The sequence below is a fragment of the Capsicum annuum genome, chromosome 5 (assembly GCF_002878395.1).
Source record: "Capsicum annuum cultivar UCD-10X-F1 chromosome 5, UCD10Xv1.1, whole genome shotgun sequence".
Taxonomy (NCBI): domain Eukaryota; kingdom Viridiplantae; phylum Streptophyta; class Magnoliopsida; order Solanales; family Solanaceae; genus Capsicum; species Capsicum annuum.
In genome coordinates, this window is record NC_061115.1 from 193,565,569 (window position 1) to 193,585,556 (window position 19,988).

A 19,988-nucleotide genomic window follows, 5' to 3' on the forward strand; every position below is an offset into this window, starting at 1 on the left:
GGACACTATAACATGGGAGCCCAACATCGGTGAACAAAGAGCCGGAACTGGAATGGATTTGGCTCTGATACCATGTCAATTTTGCTGAATGTTCTCTCAAGTTGAGAATTCTGTCATTAAATAGAAAGAATTCTCCTTGTACATCCCTAACTGTTACATCTCGAAGAATATCTCCTATATCTAAGTATTAAAAACTATTTACACAAATCTTTACAGAGATTACATATTTATAACTGAAATATGTCCAGATATTCCTAACTGAAATCTGTCTGGATAGTTGAACAGATATGATTTGTCTATTATCATAACACTAATCACGTATATTCCTTCAAAGTTTCAAATCGTCGCCTTTTCTATAGCTACACAATTTAACTTGTAACTAGTAGCCGAGGCAAAAAATTAAAAACAGAAATTCAAATAAAAAATAATGTCACACTTAAAGTAAAAACCTATGTCAAGAAAATCAATAAATATATAGTGTATAATATTATTTATTCTTTTAGCATGATGCAATATTTTGGATAAAGCGAATTTAGATTCAACTGAACATCTTTTGCAAAAGTGCAAACGATAGCTCTACCACTATTTGCAACGATCCACTGTATCAATTCACTCTTATCCTCAAGGGCATTAATGTGGCAACAAAAAATATACCTACGTGATCGAACGGGAAAAATTAGATGTAGTTGTTGAAATTTAAGTATCCATTTAGCCATAAAAATTATGAAATGTCGAGATTGGTGGCAATGAAAGATACACCTGATTTTTTAGGATATAATTAGTGAAGGTGAAATTGGTGGATAGTGGGATAGTCAATGAGGCAAGGATTGCTGGCTGTCCGGGGGTGGAATGGAGAAAATAAAGTCAAAAGAGGATTTATGAAACTTATTTTTTTTACTTCCACCTGGGAAATTTTTGCTTTTAATGAACTAGTTTTCTTAGAAAAAATATTTCGACTAACCAAATAATGGAAAAAGAAAAAAAAAAAAAAAAAAAAGGATTCATACCAAACACATCCAAAGAGTGTTATTCTCTTCTTTGTGAGTGAAATGTTGACCAATTAATTAAGTCAATTGAATTGTTTAGTTTATGGATCGGTTTGAGCAGTTTACAAGCAAATCAATCACAATTTTCTCAATTTACCAACACCGCAAAGTTCTTAGATAACAAACTATAAAACATACTCTATGTAATCCCACAATTGAGCGTGGGAAGGATAAGATGTATATAGACAGTACTCCTACCTTTGTGGAGTAGAAAAGTTGTTTCTAATAGACACTCAACTCAAAAAAAAGTTTAATCAAAGCAGTGTAGAAAGAAAGCAAATAAACAATGGGATAAAATAACAAGGTGAACAAAGCAAAGAAGCAACACAGTAGTAAAAAATGAAGAAAAAGATATTTTTCATATCCAGACTCAAACCTGAAACCTATCCCACCACAACCTCTGGTGGTCGCAAAGTTCTTAGATATGCACAAGATATTAAGTCAAATCCTCTATACAGGAAAGTCAGAAGATCCTCTGAATATAGAAATTGAAGAGCTATTAACTCTACTTAATCATCTTGTCCAAGAGGAAATCAACATCAGGAGTGACAACAGCCCGCTTTCCGAGTTCTCCCAGCTGGCAACACTGCTTCTCAGCAGTATTGATTGCAACAACATCTTGAGCAAAAGAGCATTCTACACCAGGAGAAACCTGCAAATAGTTTCTTGATGTTAGAGGAGTTTCATATTGCAAGCTACTGCATATGGATAAGTATATGCTGGAGACCTGAAAAATGTTTGGAAAGCCAAGGGGTAATAATCTGAACAGCAGGAATATTATGATGAATATATTTGCGTAAAACTGCAGGTCTATTTTCCATTAAAAGGGCACAGATCACTTTGCTACGTCAAACTTAAAACGCGAGGTACATGAAAATTGATTCATTACCAAAGCACCAAACACTATCGAGAAAAAGGCTCAAACTGTGCCACTAGGGGAAGCTTAAGAATTATTTGAACCAAAAGTCTCAGTGGAAATAAGGAAGAAAACAAATGGAACAGATGTGACGCTTGTTCTGCTAAATAAGTTGATTGTTTGCATAAGAAAATGCTATAGCTCGGCCCATTCATGGACAGTTCACATTAAACACTCTGAAGTCCTAATATTTTAACCATTTTGGAAGTGTAATATCTTTAAACTGAGAAGAAGAGCTTATATCAAACTTGCTCAAAGCTTCTTGTTCATATCTCTCATCAAAGGTGCAATTCGATAATTTTTGTCTTAAGCAAGGAAAAGAAGTACTCACATTGTACAAGATGTCTCCAAGCTTTAATTTAACTGTTCCACTCTTGTAAACCAGCATTTTCCCCATGCTTCCCGCAGGTAAATCTTGCAAACTGCCTATATTCTTTGTGGTATTATGTCGTCTAGAGATTGTAGAACTGCCAATTATCTCTTTCCCTTTTGCACTGGCAGGAAGCCTGGGAGCACTGCCAGCAACTTCTTTTCCCTTGAGCACGGGTGATGATAGTTCGGCAGCTTTATCACTTCTATCCCCTGGCAATGTCAAGCCGCCAGCAGTATCCCTACCTCCTGTGCTAGCTGGCCACTTGCCTAGGGGTAAATTAGCAGGAAGCTGAAGAAAAAGAATCTGTACATCATCCTTCTTTTCCTGATGACCAAATATCCATATCAGTAAATCTTTGAGAAGAAAATTTTTTGTTTTCCTATGAATATATTCTTGATTTAAAAAAATGAATATGTTTTTGCATTCAGAATTTGCTGCTTAGAGAAGATACCAACCAGTAAGCCAAGCTCTGAAGCAGCATGAACATTATTTTCATCATACTCTGCATTTGCTGCAGCCTTTCCAAATTCAGCTTCATCTAAAATTTCTACAAGCCACAAACAACAGGAATAAATAAAGATAATGTGAAATCATAGCATAAAACAAGAGAAACGAGCACGAGAGTGATAGCATCTCCTGTAAGACCATATTATTCATACTAATAGGCAGTAGTTGTTGCATCTTAAACCACAATAACTTCCATTCTTTATCATAATTTATCACTAAATAACATACATGATTCGAAGAAAATCTCATGCCCAGAAGCAACCCCACTGGCAACTGACAAGACGGACCAAGCTACACTCTTCCAATTGCAGCAAAATAGTCGGAAATCATAAAGAAAGATAGTAGTGCAGTATTTAAAAAGAGAGAAATACTTCCAACGATAAGTGTACTACACCAGGCTAGTATTAAAGAAAAACTAAAGTTTCTCATCTTCAAAGTGGAGAAAAGTTTAAAAGTGGATAGACACAGGGCTTTGCTTTGGTCTACTGGTAAGAGCACAACGCGTGATGTGCAACTTACGCACGCATCACGGGTTTGAATCCCATGGCAGACAAAAGCATAGTTACTTAAGTGAAGCAGGGTATAGGGGTGGCCTCATTATCCACCGAGTTTCACCCATGCACCATTGGCCCTCGGGGATTTCTCGGTTATAGAAAAAACCAGAAGTGGATATACAATTAACTTTCTGATGAATTCACACTTTATGGTAAAACAAAAGAAGTGTTAGTTTCATATGGTAAAATGAAATGGAAAATATAGGGACAAGCTCTAATTTAGATAAATGACATACTTTTAGGGCACACAAAGGAAAGCAAACTAGTCAATTAGGGGAAAAGGGAGTTGGATTATTTTTGCATAATGATATTCCTGTTTATTCAGAAATACCTGGATCTCCAGCATAAGGTCTTCTCAGAGGAAGAGTGGTAGGATAGTTGCTATGATGGTAATCCTGCCAAAAGCATCAAGAAGCAAAAGGGTCAATCAATGAAAGTCGCTTGCTAAATTGCTCGGACTCTCCAAAAATGTTGCCGCACCCATGTTGGATCCTCCAAGAATGCACTATTTTTGGAGGATCCAACATGCACCGCATGACATTTTTGAAGAGTCTGAACAACATAGTCAGCTTGGGAATTGCCATGCATAAAGAGAAGTGATGACAGGAAAATCCATTACCCATGGTTCTTTATACTCTTTCTTCTTCCTTTTAAGTAAAGAATCTGAATTATTGACTGAAATTTCAGCAAGATCTGATCCAGTACTTGAAGGTAAAGTAGGTAAGGAATCAATGTCCATCTTATCATAAGATTCATCGTCTTTCGGAGTACTATCCGGATTGATAGTGAGTTCTTTAGGCTTTCCAACAGTCCTTGTGGAAGTTGGTGATGCTACTCCATGAGCAAATGCAACCGCAACTGCAGCTTTCATTTGAATGTCAATGCATTTGCATAAGGAAAAAAAACAATCAACCATAAACGATAAGGAATGAGAAAACTGCCAATAACTAATATGATGAATAAACTCTCCAGGTGCATATCTCTATCCAGAAAAGAGGTAATCTAACTTTAGTTTCCTCATTCCAATTTTCTTTCCGTCTCTTAATTTTTTTGAAAATTCAATCCCAAATTTCTTTTAAGTTATCTACCCTTGTGTTACTTACACACGCACAGGTCCCTCTTCTAGGTATCAAGTGTGAACTTTATTATAACATAACATGCTCTACATATGTCATGAATTCTACGAATCATTGCTACCAAATACTTCTCCTCAACGCTTATACACTCAAACCAGTATGTTTCTCGGTAGGAGCCATCCAAATGACAACTTCTTTGCATCTACTATGGATGATGTGTCACTTCTTTAAACCAATGATTGGTTATCAATGTCTGAGCATGAGTCAGATAGTGAATGATGAGAACCTTAGTCTTCTAAAGATTTTTAAAAATTAGAAAATCTAGTTTGACCAAGTGCACAAAACATTCTCCTTCTCAGAAATTTCAAGTAACTTATATAATAGCATTTGCAATCTGCAGCACAGAGATGGGTACAATGAGAACTATCTATCCTATTACAGTAGAAAAGAAAAACAGAAACCTTTCATATACCACAAATCTCACATGAATATTGATTCCAATTGAAGGCCCATAGTTATAGGTCTATCCAACATTGGAACAACATTATTTAGGTTTTAAATAATTTTAAAAAAAAGGGTTTAAGAGCTTTGATCACGATAATCGCAGCCCCACCCTGGAAAAGAATAAAATATAAAGAATTAACACATTGCAGGCCACATTAACAACAGAGGATATGGAAGGTCACTACAAGTCAAGATTGTTGAACTCAAAGTGGACGGCCACAAATGATACGAGAATAATCACGGATATGGAACTTATAAGAGTGCATTTGGATCTGAGACTTGGTGTGTGCAATTGAAGTGTAAAAGATGGCCAAAACACACCACAAACAGTCCACTTATTACACTTGATAGGCGCCTCACCCTTGAGGGGTATTATGGACATTTTAGTCTTCATTTTGTAATAGCTATATAAGGAACATGTTAGGGCTTCTCTAGTTAGTTTTTGATGATATTTGTAAGTCTTGTAAGACTTGAAACCCAAAGTCCTCTCTTCCTTAAGAGGCACAACCGAAACTAGGGCATTATACAAGTGTGGAATCACTTGTGTATTGCATTTGCTTGATACGTTGATGCTTGGGAGGTGGAAGCCGATCTTGTGTCATGTAAGAGAGAGGTTTTTGTTGTGTGTGGTCTTAAGGGTCCAAGAGTGGAATAAGCTCTTGGGTTCTTAAAATTACATCTTCAATTGTCTATCTATCTATCTTTTTATCTTGTTGTAATCATGTAGTTTATTGTTCTTGTTATTCAAAACCGTGTCTTCTTGTTATTGTTATCTTATTCATCCTTTTGTATTGTAATCCAGTTTGGATTGGCTGATTTGGCGTTGAAAACACCTTGTATTATTGTCATTCTCTTCTTGTCATTGTTGGCCGATTTGTGTGTTTGTTGAACTCTCAGTTTTCTCTTCCAATTTGTGGATTGTTTTGGGTGTTTTTGATATATATCAAGTTTGTAGTGTATCATTTGGTATCAGAGCGTGGCTTGATCTTGCTTTAACAAGATCAATCTTGGGCTTGAAAGTTGAAAAACAAAAAATAACAAAAAAAGGTGAAGAAGTTGTTCTTGTTCTTGGCCGAAAGTTGGATCTTGGTGTTGTCATGGCCAAAAACTTGTTTGTGTGTCTAGATTTGGTAGTCATTTTGTTTGTCTAGGGTGTTTCAAGTGTTGGTTTCTTTCTCACCAACACTACAAGTGTCTAGATCTAAAGTTTGAGCACCATGAAATGGCTAGTGTTTGTACTCCGAGAAGCTTCAAAAGATTCTGGCACACACATGAGAAGGTGGAAGTTGAATGAGCAGTACTCCAATTTCTTTTATTCCAGGAAACATAACATGTTTGGGAGATTTATAAGCATTGTGACCGTACAAGAAGGAAATAGATCTGTCATTATTATTCCAGAAATATCATTAAATGTAGGGTGGGGAGACATTGCATTTAAGATTGATAATTTCATCAAAGAACATAAAGGATCCTTTATTACAAACAGTTACAAGAAGGCAGATCCAAAGATCCTTTATGTAGACTCAGTCAAGACTAGCAAGTGGCAATCAAAGGAGGCATTGGAAGCCCTAGTCTGAAACAAAAACAACTCTATCTTCGTCTCCGGTGGTGATGTTAATCCAGAAAAAGATTTGCTCGGAAGATGTATAGTTGGGAACTTCAGCGGGGATGAGAAGGAGAAACCAACTCTCACAGATATCAGGAAGTGGGCGGTGAGTACTTGGAAAAATGATTTTGGTATCAATGTATACGAGATGTGGGGGCACTCTTTTCTGTTCGAGTTTCCCAACAAACACATGGCGGAGCATATTCTTCATGGATAGTGGATGTGGAAGCACCTGAAGATCCATCTCGACTAGTAGATGCCGACAGTCGGGTGTTGTACACATCGAGAGAATTCAACATGGGTAAGAGCAATAGGCCTTCCTCTTCAGTTTTGGACAAAAAAGTATTTAAAGCCATCGAAAATCAATGCGGGGATTGGCTAGAAATCGAGAAGGAGACATCTTTGAAGAATCACCTGAAATGGGCGAGAATAAGAGTCAAAGGAGATGGAGGAGAAGTTCCAAAAGAGGTTAAGATAGCCGAAAATGGTCTTACCTTTCACATCCCTATCTGGTGTGAGTCAAAAACCTTGGTGGTCGCCGGAGAAGATGAAGTGATGCAGTCAAAGGACCACTGGGTTAAAAAATCCTACAGGGTTAAAGACAACAGTCCATGCAAAGAAGTAGATAGGCACGTGTAGGGGTAGGCGTTCGGTCGGTTCGGTTTGATTGTTTAATATCAGTTTGATTTATTGGTTTTCGGATTGACAAATGATATCTATAATCAAACCGAAATAAATTCGGTTTGGTTCGGTTTTTACAAATTCGGTTCGGTTATTTTGGATTTTTATTTCAGTTTGAAATATTAAAGTACTTAGCCTCTCTTTTTCATAACTGAGCATTTAAAATTGATGGGTTTTTTTTAGAAAAAATATTTTTTTCAAACCTGTTTTTCATTCCCAAATATAAATAACTATAAATAACTCTACATGGATGAAACGAAATAAAATAATCATAAGCTTAACATAATACATAACGTCATTAATCATTACATATAATATAATCTTGCATAAATAGTCCATAAAACAGTCCAAAGTCACCAAAATAGTCCATAAAATATTTGAGTCAGTAAAATAATCCATAAACAGCCTGCGACGTATGCAAATTTGCTGTTAATTGTTAATTGTGAATGTGAATTACTAAATATTTTATATATATATATATATATATATATATAATATATTTATATATATAAAATAAAATATAATATATATATTATTTATTTATTTATAAAATTTTGATTTTTCGGTTTAACCAAATTTTTTAAAAAAAAAAACGAAAACCAAACCGAAAAACCGAAATTTTAAAATTACAAACCGAATCCGATCCGAAAAATCGAAACCAAAATTAAATTTCGGTTTGGTTTTTCGGTTTAAACCAAAATATGTCCACCCCTAGGCACGTGGATGCCTCTGTACAAGCATTTATTTCAAATAATAATACAGATGGCGAGGGCCCACCAACATGTGGGACAGATGAGGGGCTTATGTTTTCAAATTGTGATTTTTCTGTGGGCCCAGAGAATAGAGGAGCAGCCTTTGAAAAGGGCCCAGTTCTATTTAATGAGGCCTAGATGATAAACCCAGGACACTCTAATGGCACATGCTCTACAAGGATAGATCCGTTGCTCTACAGCAAACCACACAAATGTCCCTTTCTTCGATAGCAGCTCAGGAAAGTTAGTGATAAAATTCCCAGAGGAAGACCTGCCATCCTCTCCAATGAAAAGATCAATTATAGAAGAAGGGGAAGATTACGAAGATGCAGTAGCAATACATTGAAGATGTAGACACACAATCTGAAAGTGATAGAGATCAGCAAGACATATAATTGGTCGATTGTATTGACGATCAGAATTGAAACATAGAAGAGGTTGAACCTCTTAACTCTGAATATGCAAAGGGGGAAAGTGATGAAGAGATGGACGTGTCAATTTGGGTTCATCAAAACATAATCAAGCTAAGCAAGGAGTTCGGGGTAGAATTCCAAGGTTGCAGAAAGGAAGCGTTGGCTCTATTCAAGAAGATCGATAGCAAACGACAAAGGATCGTGAAAGAACCATTGACAAGAGTCATGAAAACTCCAAAACTAAAGGTTCATAGGAGCTAAAAGGACTGGCAATTGACATGAAGTTCCAAAGTACAATGGCTAGAACTAGGGGGAAAGGAAATTCAATTGTATTATGATGGAGACCAAAACAATTTCTTGGAATGTGAGGGGATTAAATTGTAGAAAAAAAAGGAGGGTGATCAATAGTTGCAGGAAACTAAATTGTAGGGGGATGGGGATATAGGAGGCTTAATTCATCAGATATGGGGAAATAGGGGGGTTAGATATGGACAGCTGAAAGCAAGTGGTACTAGGGTTGTGGGATAGCAAGGTTTGGGAAGGGGAAATTGTGGAAGTTGGCTCTCATACTTTGATGTGTAGTTTCAAGTCCAAGACCTATGATTTTAGTTGGCACATGACAGGGGTGTATGCACCAAACTGCAATAAGAAAAGACAAGAGGCATGGTGGGAAATAGGAGCTAGTAGGGGGACATTCACAGGGCCATGGGTAGTTGGGGGAGATTTCAACATAGTTAGATATGCTTCAGAAAGGAAGAATTGCTCTAGAAATTCTGGATACATGACTGAGTTCTCTGATTTTATCGAGGATATGGAGCTGATTGATCCACAATTGCACGGAGGAAATTATACCTAGACCAGAGGGAACAATCTGGAAACCTCCTCCAGAATTGATAGGATTTTATACTCTAACGATTGGGGAGAAAAATTCAAAAATGTCAAGCAAGAGATTCTCACTAGAATATGTTCTGATCATACACCTGTTGTAGTTCAGAGTGGCAGTTGGGAGTACAGAAAGTCCTATTTCAAGTTTGAAGCATGGTGGTTGTAAACTGAAGGCTTCAATGACAAAGTAAAGGATTGGTGGGGCTCTTTTGAAGTAGTGGGAAGGCCTAACTTTATCCTTGCAGCAAAATTAAAAGCTCTGAAGACCAAGTCGAAAGAATGGAGTTCAAGTACTTTTGGGAGCTTGGAGAAAAATAAAACTTGATCCTGAACAAGATTGCAGTTACCGATAGTATTCAACAGACCAGACCAAATCCTTAACTGAAGAAGAGGACATCCAGAAAGTTAATCTATACATGGAATTTAAGGATTTTGCAAGAAGAGAAGAGATAGCATGAAGGCAAAGGTTAAGAACATTGTGGATCAAACAGGGAGATAAAAATACAAAGTTCTTTCAAAGAATTGCCAATGCTCACAGGGTGAATAATCAGATTGATCAGCTGCTAGTTGAAGGAGAAGTAATTGAGGAGGCAGAGAATATCAAAAGAGAGATCATATCCTTTTATCAAAAGTTTTATTCTAAAACTGAGAAGTGGAGACCCTTGTATAACACAAACCAATGTCCTAGCATCAACACAGAAGACCAGCAGGAATTACAAAGATCTTTTGAGGAAAAAGAAGTTTTGGAAGGGCTTAAGGCATGTGCAGTAGATAAAGCTCCAGGCCCAAATGGATACACTATGGGATTCTTTGTCCAGTGTTGGGAGGTCATAAAGGGTGATGTGATGGTTGCGATACAAAACTTTCATTCTCAGGAAATTTTTTAGAAGAGTTTCAATGCAACTTATATAGCCCTTATTCCTAAAAAGAATGGGGCCAAGGAATTGAGAGACTTCAGACCTATTAGCTTAATAGGGAGCATATACAAGCTGATATCCAAGATTCTCACAGAGAGGCTTAAGAAAGTGATGCATAAACTAGTGGATACACAACAGATGGCATTTTTGAGAGGCAGAAAAATTACTGATGCAGTTCTGATTGCTAATGAATGTGTAGATTCCAGACTTAAAGATAAGACTCCAGGGATCATGTGCAAATTGGATATCGAAAAGGTATATGACTACGTAAACTGGAACTTTTTACTTGGAATTCTGCAGAAGATGGGGTTTGGTGAGAAGTGGATTAGGTGGATCAAATTTTGTATTAGCACTGTCAGATTCTCGGAGTTGATAAATGGTTCACCTGAAGTTTTTTCCCTTCACAAAGAGGTTTGCGACAAGGTGATCCATTGTCACCTTTTCTTTTTATTTTGGTAATGGAGGGACTCAACAATATGGTGAAAACTGCGCACCACAATGGGTGGATAAGGGGCTTCAATGTATCAAAGGGACAAAATGAGGCGATAGAAGTAACGCACCTCCAATATGCTGATAATATGCTCATTTTTTGTGATGCGAAGGAGAGTCAGTTGAAGTATTTGAGGATTATACTTATTCTATTTGAGGCTACTTCAGGTCTCCACATTAATTGAAACAAAAAAAAACCATATTTTTCCAATTAATGAGGTGACAAGGATTCAATTTTTGGATGGTATCTTGGGCGGCGAGATAGGCAAGATCCCAACAGTTTACTTAGGAATGCCCTTGGGAGCAAAGAGTAAATCCAAGGAGATTTGGAATGGTGTTCTGAAAAGATGTGAAAAAAGATTAACTAGATGGAAAACTCATTACTTATCAATGGGAGGAAGATTGGTGTTGATCATCTCTGTCTTAGATGCTATACCTACCTATTTGATGTCTTTATTTCCTCTTTCTAACAATGTGGAAAAAAGAATTGATGCTCTTAGAAGAAACTTTTTGTGGCACAGCAACAAGGAGAAAAAAGGTTACCATTTGGTCAAATGGAAAACCTTACTGTTGACCAAGAATCATGGAGGTTTAGGTATCAGAAATCTGAGAAAGCAAAACAAAAGTCTTCTAATGAAATGGCTTTGGAGATTGCCCAAGGAAAAACGAACTTTATGGGGCACTGTGATTACAACAAAGTATGAAAATGGGCTCTGGAAGACTAAAGATGTGAACAGCACTTATGGAACCAGCTTGTGGAGATCAATTAGGAACTTATGGCATGGATTCTCTGAAAGAATTGATTTTAATGTGAAAGATGGAAAGAGGATTCTGTTTTGGCAAGAACCTAATCAATTAGGAACTGGTTAGGGAATGGTACTCTCAAGCAAATGTTCCCTAACATTTTCTTACTAAATCGGCAGCAAGAATCTACGCTACATAAAGTATGGTCTAATCAAGGTTGGAATTTAACCTATAGAAGATTGATGCAAGATTGGGAGATTAAAGATTGGCCAGCTTTTATGGCACGCTAGACCAGTGTGCCAAGGGCTACAGGAAGGGGAAGACACCTTGCGATGGAAATGCCATAGTAAGGGCATTTTCATTGTAAGTTCTGCATACAAGGAATTGAACCAGATGGGTTCTCAGATAAATTTTCTACCTGGAAGCTTGTTTGGAAAATCAAAATTCCACACAAAATAGCTGTTTTTACTTGGCTAGTTGTAAGAAAAGCTGCTTTAACTCAGGAAAACCTATAGAAGAGGGGCATACATTTGTGCTCCAGATTTTTTTTTGTGAAAAGAATGCAGAGACAATTAACCATCTGTTCCTTCATTGTAAAGTGGTGACCCAGCTGTGGAATCTATTTACCAACTTCAGAGGCATTAAATAGACCATGCCAGGAAGAACAGAAGAGGCATTATTATTAAGCTGGAATACTGAGGGGGAAGGCAGCACCAACAAAAGCAGATGGAGAATTGTCCCGGCAGTAATATGGTGGACGGTATGGAAGAAGAGGAATTCTAGGTGTTTTGAAGATAGCAGCAGCTCTATACAGAAGTTAAAAATGAATTGCATTATAAGTTTTTGCTATTGGTGTAGCTCAGAGTATATAGTTGATCCAATTTCTATTGTAGACATCTTAGGATCCTTGTAAGAAGAGATAGGTTCTAGAGGAAGTTTATGTTTTTGCTCTCTAGTCGGTTGGATCATTGATGTAAATTTTGGCCCCCAGCATTATGTGCTGATGATTTATAAACAAAATCAGTTACCTTCGTCAAAAAAAAATGACGACATTGTTGATATGAACTTGAAGTTGGCCGAATCTTGAAGTTGTTGTTCTTGGCCATATGGTGATGTTGTCGTAGTTCTTGAAGGTTATTGTTGTGTTCTTGTTGTTCTTCATCACTTCTCTTATCTTGACCAACTTAAAGTAGCTAATAGATCTGGAAAAGGTGAAGACAGAGTTGGAAGACTTGTTGGTGAAAGGACTTGATCACATCATTCTTTGACTTGACAACAACTTTTTCAATCACTTTCCCTATTTCAAGCACCTTGTTTTGTAGGAACCTAAGTTACTCGGACTCTTCACTTTCGGTGCCGCACCCGTGTCGACACGACACGGGTGTGGGTGTGGGATCCATACCCGATATGGTCAACCGATTTTGAGTACTTTGACCAAAATCGACTGGGAAAGTCCGGACAAATTTAAGAAATTCTATAATCAAAATAAAAGCTAAGATGAAATTGAAGAAAATGGAATACCTTGTATATAGAAATTTCTATGTTATTGCTTTCCTTTATATCTCCTTTCAGGATTTTCTTCTTGAAAAATATTTTCTCCTCAAGTTTTCCATATAATATCTCAAAATTTATATTTTATAACTCTATTTTTAGATATTTAAATTATTTTTCGCCGAATCCCCGCACCCGTATCCATCTCTAGATCCATATCCCCGAATCTTTAAATTGAGACAGTGAAGGATCTGGCCTCTAGATCCATACCCGTATCGGAAACCCGAACCCGAGTCCGAGCAACATAGGTGGGAATAGTACAAGTCAAGTCACACCTTTTGAAGATTGAATTTGAAAAGGATTATAAGACTTGAACTTTCCCTCCAATTTTAATTTCATCCATTCCAAATTGTGAAAGACCCAAAATATCAAAATTGATAATTAAAATTTGTTAAAATCTCGGCCAATTGAAGCGTGACACGTCATCAAGTTTACCGTTCACACATTAATTTGAGCTCAAACTTAGATTACTAGCTTCTAATTTGTTGTTTCTTTAGTCTCGTTTGTTACTCTATTACTAACTTACAGGCTAATATTAGATTGTAAGTTAGTTTTGAAACCGTTTTTCATGTTAACGTTCCTTTGCGTGCTTTATTCTTTTGTGTCGTTGTAAATTCTTGGTTCACCTCTCAAGCATGGAATACAATCAAGCTTGCCACACTTGTGTGATTGAGTGAAGAAACCCGAGAGGCAAAGAACTAAAGTGAGAGTGTGAGGACCTTTTCTTTTACAACTAACTCGTTTATTGTTTTGTAGGTAACTTCCTAAGTCCAATGGAACCCGAGGCTTCAAATGCTCAAACAATGGACAATAATGCCATCAATCTCATTTTGGCTCGCCTTGAAACTATGTCCCGAGATGTGGCTAGGTTGAATGTGGGTGTCCCGAGATGTGGCTAGGTTGAATGTGGGTCTTGAGAAATTAGATACGAATGTGGCATCAATGAGTGGGAGATTAGAGCGTGTGGAAAGCCAAAGGAGTCGACCTTCCACCCCTCAAAACAATTCCCCAACTAATACTCTAGAGACCTTGCACCAAATGCTATATCCACCAGTTGCCACAAATCCAACCAATCTTTACTCCCGAAGCCGAGAACAAGATAGACCAAGCCATCCTCCACTCCACCAAGTCCAACAAGAAGGGCTTGGAACCCAAATACCACCACCAAACCCGAATCCTCTCATCCAAACTCCACTTGACCAAAGACCTCACTATCCAAATCCAATCCCGCCACTACAAGCTCCAAATAGACCCATCCATGTTGACGACTATGGTAGGGGAGGACAACATGATGGTTATGGGCCGTATGATGATGCTTACATGAGAGAGGGAGAGATAAGGGGAAGGCATGGTAATCCGACGGAAGTTCATGGCTGAGAAGGTAGAGTTGGTCATTGGAACCAACAAGGGGACCAAAACTGTGATGTAGTGCTAAATATCATCAAGATGGGGCTTCCAATCTTCAAGGGTGAGAGTGATCCCGAAGAGTTTCTTGCATGGGAATCCGTATGTAAGAGGGTCTTCTAAGTCAATGATCTTACCGAGGAGAAAAAGAGTTGCTATGTGATTGCTTAATTTGAGGGTTATGCTACTACATGGTGGGAGTATGTTAAGCGTTTTGGCAACGTTTTGATTGAGGGGCAACCCCCTCCTTGGTTTCGGTTAAGGTACCTCATGAGACAAAGGTACTTACCCGAAAGATATCAACAAGAACTCCTTGCCAAGTTGTATAACTTGAGGCAAGGAAACAAGATTGTCGTGGCTTACTACGATGAGTTCCAATAACTCATTTTGAAACTTGATCATAGAGGGAAGCAAGTGGGTCACGACATCATTCGATTCAAGGTGGGGTTGAATAGAGATATTGACTCACGTTTGACACTTCATAAGTTCGACACTATTGATGGCATCTTTCAAGCCGCATTGGAGGTTGAAAGGGGGCTCAAAGAGAGCTCATCCATGGCTGTCCAACCCGAGATCACCAAGGCTTCCCCAAAATAGTCCCCAAGGTATGAAGGTAAACCAATTTCACTTCCAATTCCAAGGGATTTCAATGCTTCAAATGTCAAGGGGGCGCATAAGGCTAGTGAGTGTCCAAACCGGAGGAACGTGATCCTAAGGGAGGGAAAATTGTACTATCTTGGGGAAGAAGTAGTAATTGAATCGACTAAGGTTAATGCCAAGCCTCAGGATGGAGAGCAAGAGGAGGTTGAAATGCAAGATGAGGGAGATGGAGAAGATGTGTGGCCGCATGAAGGAGATTGTGACGTGCCTTTGTAAAAGAGTTGACGCCGTGAATTTGTGGTCAAATTCCTCTCAAGATGGAGAGGATGATACAAGTATGATCACGATAATGACACTTTTTGAGTATTTTTTAAGACTAGTCACCAAAGGGCCCTTTTGTCATTTTGTCTATTATTGTAATGTAGTATAAATAGAACATTGTAGGGTTTATTTCTTTAGTTGCTTAATGATATTGAGAGAACACTTCTCTTAGGGAGAGAGAGTCCAAAACCGAAATTAGGGCATTGCACAAGTGTGGAATCATTTGTGTGTTGCATTAGCTTGATACGTTGGTGCTTGGGTGGTGGACGCCTCTCTTGTGTCAATTGTAAGAGATAGGTGATTGTAGTGTTAGTGTTAAGGGTCCAAGAGTGGAATAAGCTCTGGGGTTCTTAAGATTATACCTCCATTTGTCTATCTTCCTATCTTGTTGTAACCATTGGTAGTGTTCTTGTTATTCCAAGCCGTGTGTTGTTGTTTTTTTAATATTATTGTTGTTCATCTTGTTTCTTCATCTTATTGTTGGTAATATTAGTTTGTGGTTGGCTGTTTTGGTGTCGCAACACCTTATAATTAATCTCTTCTTCCTTGTTCTAACTAGTGAATCCGAGAGTGGTCATCAAAAGGGTTCTTGGTTCCTAGAACTTGTGAACTGTTTTGATGTATGTTTCGTGCCTTTCCCTGCCATTCTTGTATCAACAAACACCCCATTGAAAAGCTGAACACCATTTACAACTTTCTATATGCACAAAATTGCACGATGAGAACATCGTACTTAATAAATCTTAATAAAAAAGATCATAAGAGAATGCCAGTGGGATACTGAAATTATCTAATGCCCGCTGCTTTATACAGATTGAAAGAAACAACCAGGTTGGCACTTGTGAAGCTAGGATTCTGGATGCACTAATTAACAAATCTTCTTGCTGTGGGAACTGGTGTGTCCTTCGACAACAAGGCGCTATCACCCAGTGCAACACAGTCTTAAGCTTCACAAGCGCTGACCTGGTTGCTTCTTTCAATCTGAATGACAAAGGGAGACGACACTCTTAGCACATCATATTACCACATTGTGAGTCCCTTCCCCTGTCCAGTACTGCTGTTGGCATGAAGGTAACCCATAGTTTCTCGAGCAACAAGAACACCATCACTGTTGACACAAAGCTTTATCTAGATACACTTACAGGCACCCTAACATTCAGTATCCATCTTCAAATTTGCGTTCAACATTGCATAACTAATAATCAAGTAATCTTTGTATTTCTTAAGAGTAAAAAATGTGTTAGCTTAGTCGACAATAGTGCTTTCAGGCGTAAAAAAAATTTGTTCGGTAGATGGCACTGACTTTTCCCATCTTCCCTCTATCCTGTTCGAAGAACCAGACTTGCACAGTCGACAGACATGTTTATCACAATGTATCTCATGTAAAAACTTGAAGAGTAACACTAAACTGAAGCATCAATTAATGATTCCAGGAGAAGAGAAAGCTTACCTTTTTTCTCCGTTTTAGGCTTCTGTCTAGTCAAGCGCTCCTGATCAGAGGAAAGAAAATAGTTATTGGGAAAAAACTTACTAAGTAGACTAGCTTTGTAACGTTTGTAGTAGACATAATACTACAATGATACAATGTATCAGTATGTATCCATTCTTCTGTTATTCACCTTTTGTCATCCATAAAGTCCTTTTTGCATGGGAAAGGCATAATTACTAACAAATACATCCACTTACATCCTCGATCAAATAATAGACACCACATAAATTCACTTATAATACCATTTTAATCACCCATTTCTTAGTTGTATTTCACATTATATCTTTTTTTTTCTGGGATAACGTAAACTTATTGATTGCAACTCTACTCTAGACTTCATTCATTTTGATTTGAATCCCCGTTATAGCCTTCCCCTCTTCTTCTTCTCCATTCCATATTCACAGGGCCACCCCGCCCAAAAGAATTTCAAAACCACTATTATTTTTGTACACAACTATTTAATAATTTTAGTGGATGTTCCCAAAAGGACACTACTACTTTATAACTACCATCATCCTACTGCAACATTTTCCCTTATTTTGGACTTGAGACTGGCTATGCAAGATCTTAGGTAGGAAGAGTTTGTGTCCGCATAGAGTGAAATAGATTAGTGAGGATTAACATAGTGTTATGGTCCATTGCAAAGTGTCCCACATCGGTACTACAAAGTATTGGTGTGGGGTATTTATAGCCTTGGACTCTCCCACCTTAATAGCTAGGTGTGGTTCTCCTAAGGTTGTAACATATAGCTAACTCCAATTAGTTTGAAAGTGAGACACAGGGTGTGTTCAGTATGATAGAAAATGTTTCCTTCGAAAATATTTTTTTAGGAAAATAAGAGGTTTCATACTTATGTTTTTTGTGTTTGAGCAAAAAAAAATTATCCTAAAAACATTTATATATAAAATATAGATAAATACTATTGGAAGGTAGGGAACGATAGAAGAATGTGGAGTGGTGGGAATGCTGATACATGGGCAGGGATGAAGATGGGGCGAAGGGTGGAAGGATCACAAGCAATGTGGAATGCCACTTGGGGAACTTATTTTCCCTACTTTAACAAGAAAATCATTTTCTTCTGTTTTAAATTACTTGTTTTCCGTGAGAAAATATTTTCCATTTTACTTGGCCCTATACCAACAATAAATATTTCATTTTACTTGTTCATTTAGCAAATTAAGAGAATGTTTATTACTCTCTCCGTTTAAAAAAAAATGACCTACTTTCTTTTTTAGTCCATTTCAAAAAGAATGACCCCTTTCCTGTTTTTTGGCAGTACATTAATTTCAACTTTCCACATGGCATGTTTAGGACCACAAGATTAAAGGGCATTTTGGTACATTTACCAGAACTTTAATTTAAGGTTACAAGATTCAAAAGTTTCTTTATTTTCTTAAACTTTGTATCAAGTCAAAGTAGATCATTCTTTTTTAAATGGAGGGAGTACTTTTTTCCCCATCATATCCTTAATATTAAATAACTACATAAAAGTACTACCAGTTAAATTTGGAGTTCTAAAGCATCATTAATAAGGTAATTTAATAAAATATACTTCTATTTAAATTTTTCTTAAAGAGTGTATCAGATCGACAGGAGTCAAATAAGGTAATTTAACAAAATATACTTCTATTTAAATTTTTCTTAAAGAGTGTATCAGATCGACAGGAGTCAAATAATATGAAACCAAGGAATTATATAAAAGGAAAATTATTGAAATCCACAATGAAGCACATGGCTTTAGCATACTTCAAAGTGAAGTTACTAAAATAAACACAATAATTATAACTCTACTTCTTTTGCATACAATTTAATATAAATACTTTTTTTAATCATAAAATGATCTCGTGATTATTATACTATTTAAAAAAAAAAAAAAAACTAAAGGAGCAATAACAACTACAAAGTGAAAATGGAGGAGTGAATAATTACATTGACTTTGCGTAGAATAGCTTCAGCAGCTTCATTATCATTAGATTCCTCATTTCCATTCCCTTCACTGCCAGAAAAAATAAATAATAATGTAACAAAAACTAACAAAAATTCAGAATTTAGGGGAAAAAACTGTAAATGCCAAAAATAAAAAATAAAGAGTTGAAAAATGAATAATTACGTTTTAGGTTGAACAGAATTTTGCTTCTTTCGACGGGGAGGTCCTTTTGGAGCAAATTTCACCTGGAAAAAAACAGTTTAAAAATTAATAATTTAGTACCAGAGGAAAGATATTTGAAGGATAACGGAACAAAATTTGGAAAAATTTTAAAACGTAACACAAATGAATAAATAGAAATAAAAGACCTTTCTAGTGCTGGAAGGAGGAGGTAAATTCGGATCCATGTGTATTTTATGTAGAATTTGAAGGACTTGAAGATAAATTGGTGAAAATATTGATGAGAATTGAAGGATCTAAAAATTGGTGAAAATATTGATGAGAATTGAAGGGTCTAAAAGCAAAAATTACAGAAGGATCTGCAAATGATGGTGAAGAAGAAGAAGAAAAAGAGGGGGAAAAATGGTATAGATGAGATTCGAACGCTTGACATTATGGATAAAGAGTGACACTACAACCATATGACCTCTAGGCAACTTATAACCCTAGATTGGAAAATAAAATATCTACCGCATCTCTCAAAATAAATTTATTATGCTAAATTAAGTTAATTTATCCTTTTTAAATTAAGGTGGTTGACTGATTTGTTTAACGGTATTTTCAAGACTGTGAGAATGCTTGAGGCTTGGAGATAAAGTACGATGATTCTATTATATAAAAACAAGGGTGACATTCAAAGTTGTAACAACTATAGGGGTATTAAGTTGTTGAGTCACACTATAAAGATTTTGGGAGAGAGTGGTTGAGCAGAGATTGAGAAGGGTCGTGTCCGTTTCGAAAAATTAATTTGGATTTATGCTTGGTCGCTCGACGACAGAGGCAATTCACCTGGTGAGGAAATTGGTGGAGCAGTATAGAGAAAGGAAGAGAGATTTGCACATGGTATTCATCGACCTGGAAAAGGCTTATGATAAAGTCCCGGGGAGGTTCTTTGGAGATGCTTGGAGGTGAGAGGGGTTCCAATGGCGTACATCAGAGTTATTAAGGACATGTACAATGGAGGGAAGACCCGGGTGAGGACCGCGGGAGGAGACTCCGAGCATTTTCTGATTT

The 19,988-nt window shown here is 37.1% G+C and overlaps 1 protein-coding gene and 1 long non-coding RNA gene across 3 annotated transcripts; both read right to left on the minus strand.

Moving 5' to 3' along the window:
- Positions 1 to 1,379: 1,379 nt before the first annotated feature.
- On the minus strand, positions 1,380 to 19,466 carry LOC107871060 (DNA-directed RNA polymerase III subunit RPC4). 2 transcript variants are annotated; one of them, XM_016717855.2, is made up of 9 exons: positions 19,124 to 19,466; positions 18,939 to 19,000; positions 18,758 to 18,824; positions 16,790 to 16,829; positions 4,016 to 4,254; positions 3,728 to 3,791; positions 2,791 to 2,882; positions 2,294 to 2,659; positions 1,380 to 1,698 (listed from the first exon to the last, which is right to left on the minus strand). In XM_016717855.2, the coding sequence occupies exons 1-9, from the start codon at positions 19,160 to 19,162 to the stop codon at positions 1,552 to 1,554; spliced, it is 1,116 nt and encodes a 371-aa protein (XP_016573341.2). In that variant the 5' UTR covers positions 19,163 to 19,466; the 3' UTR covers positions 1,380 to 1,551. The 2 variants fall into 2 exon arrangements, with proteins under 2 accessions (XP_016573341.2, XP_016573340.2); XM_016717854.2 differs by having other exon boundaries at positions 4,016 to 4,260; positions 19,124 to 19,411.
- Positions 6,343 to 7,425, minus strand: LOC107871061. Its single transcript, XR_001674593.2, has 2 exons — positions 7,077 to 7,425; positions 6,343 to 6,996 (listed from the first exon to the last, which is right to left on the minus strand). It is a non-coding gene; the product is annotated as an uncharacterized LOC107871061 (long non-coding RNA).
- Positions 19,467 to 19,988: the final 522 nt, after the last annotated feature.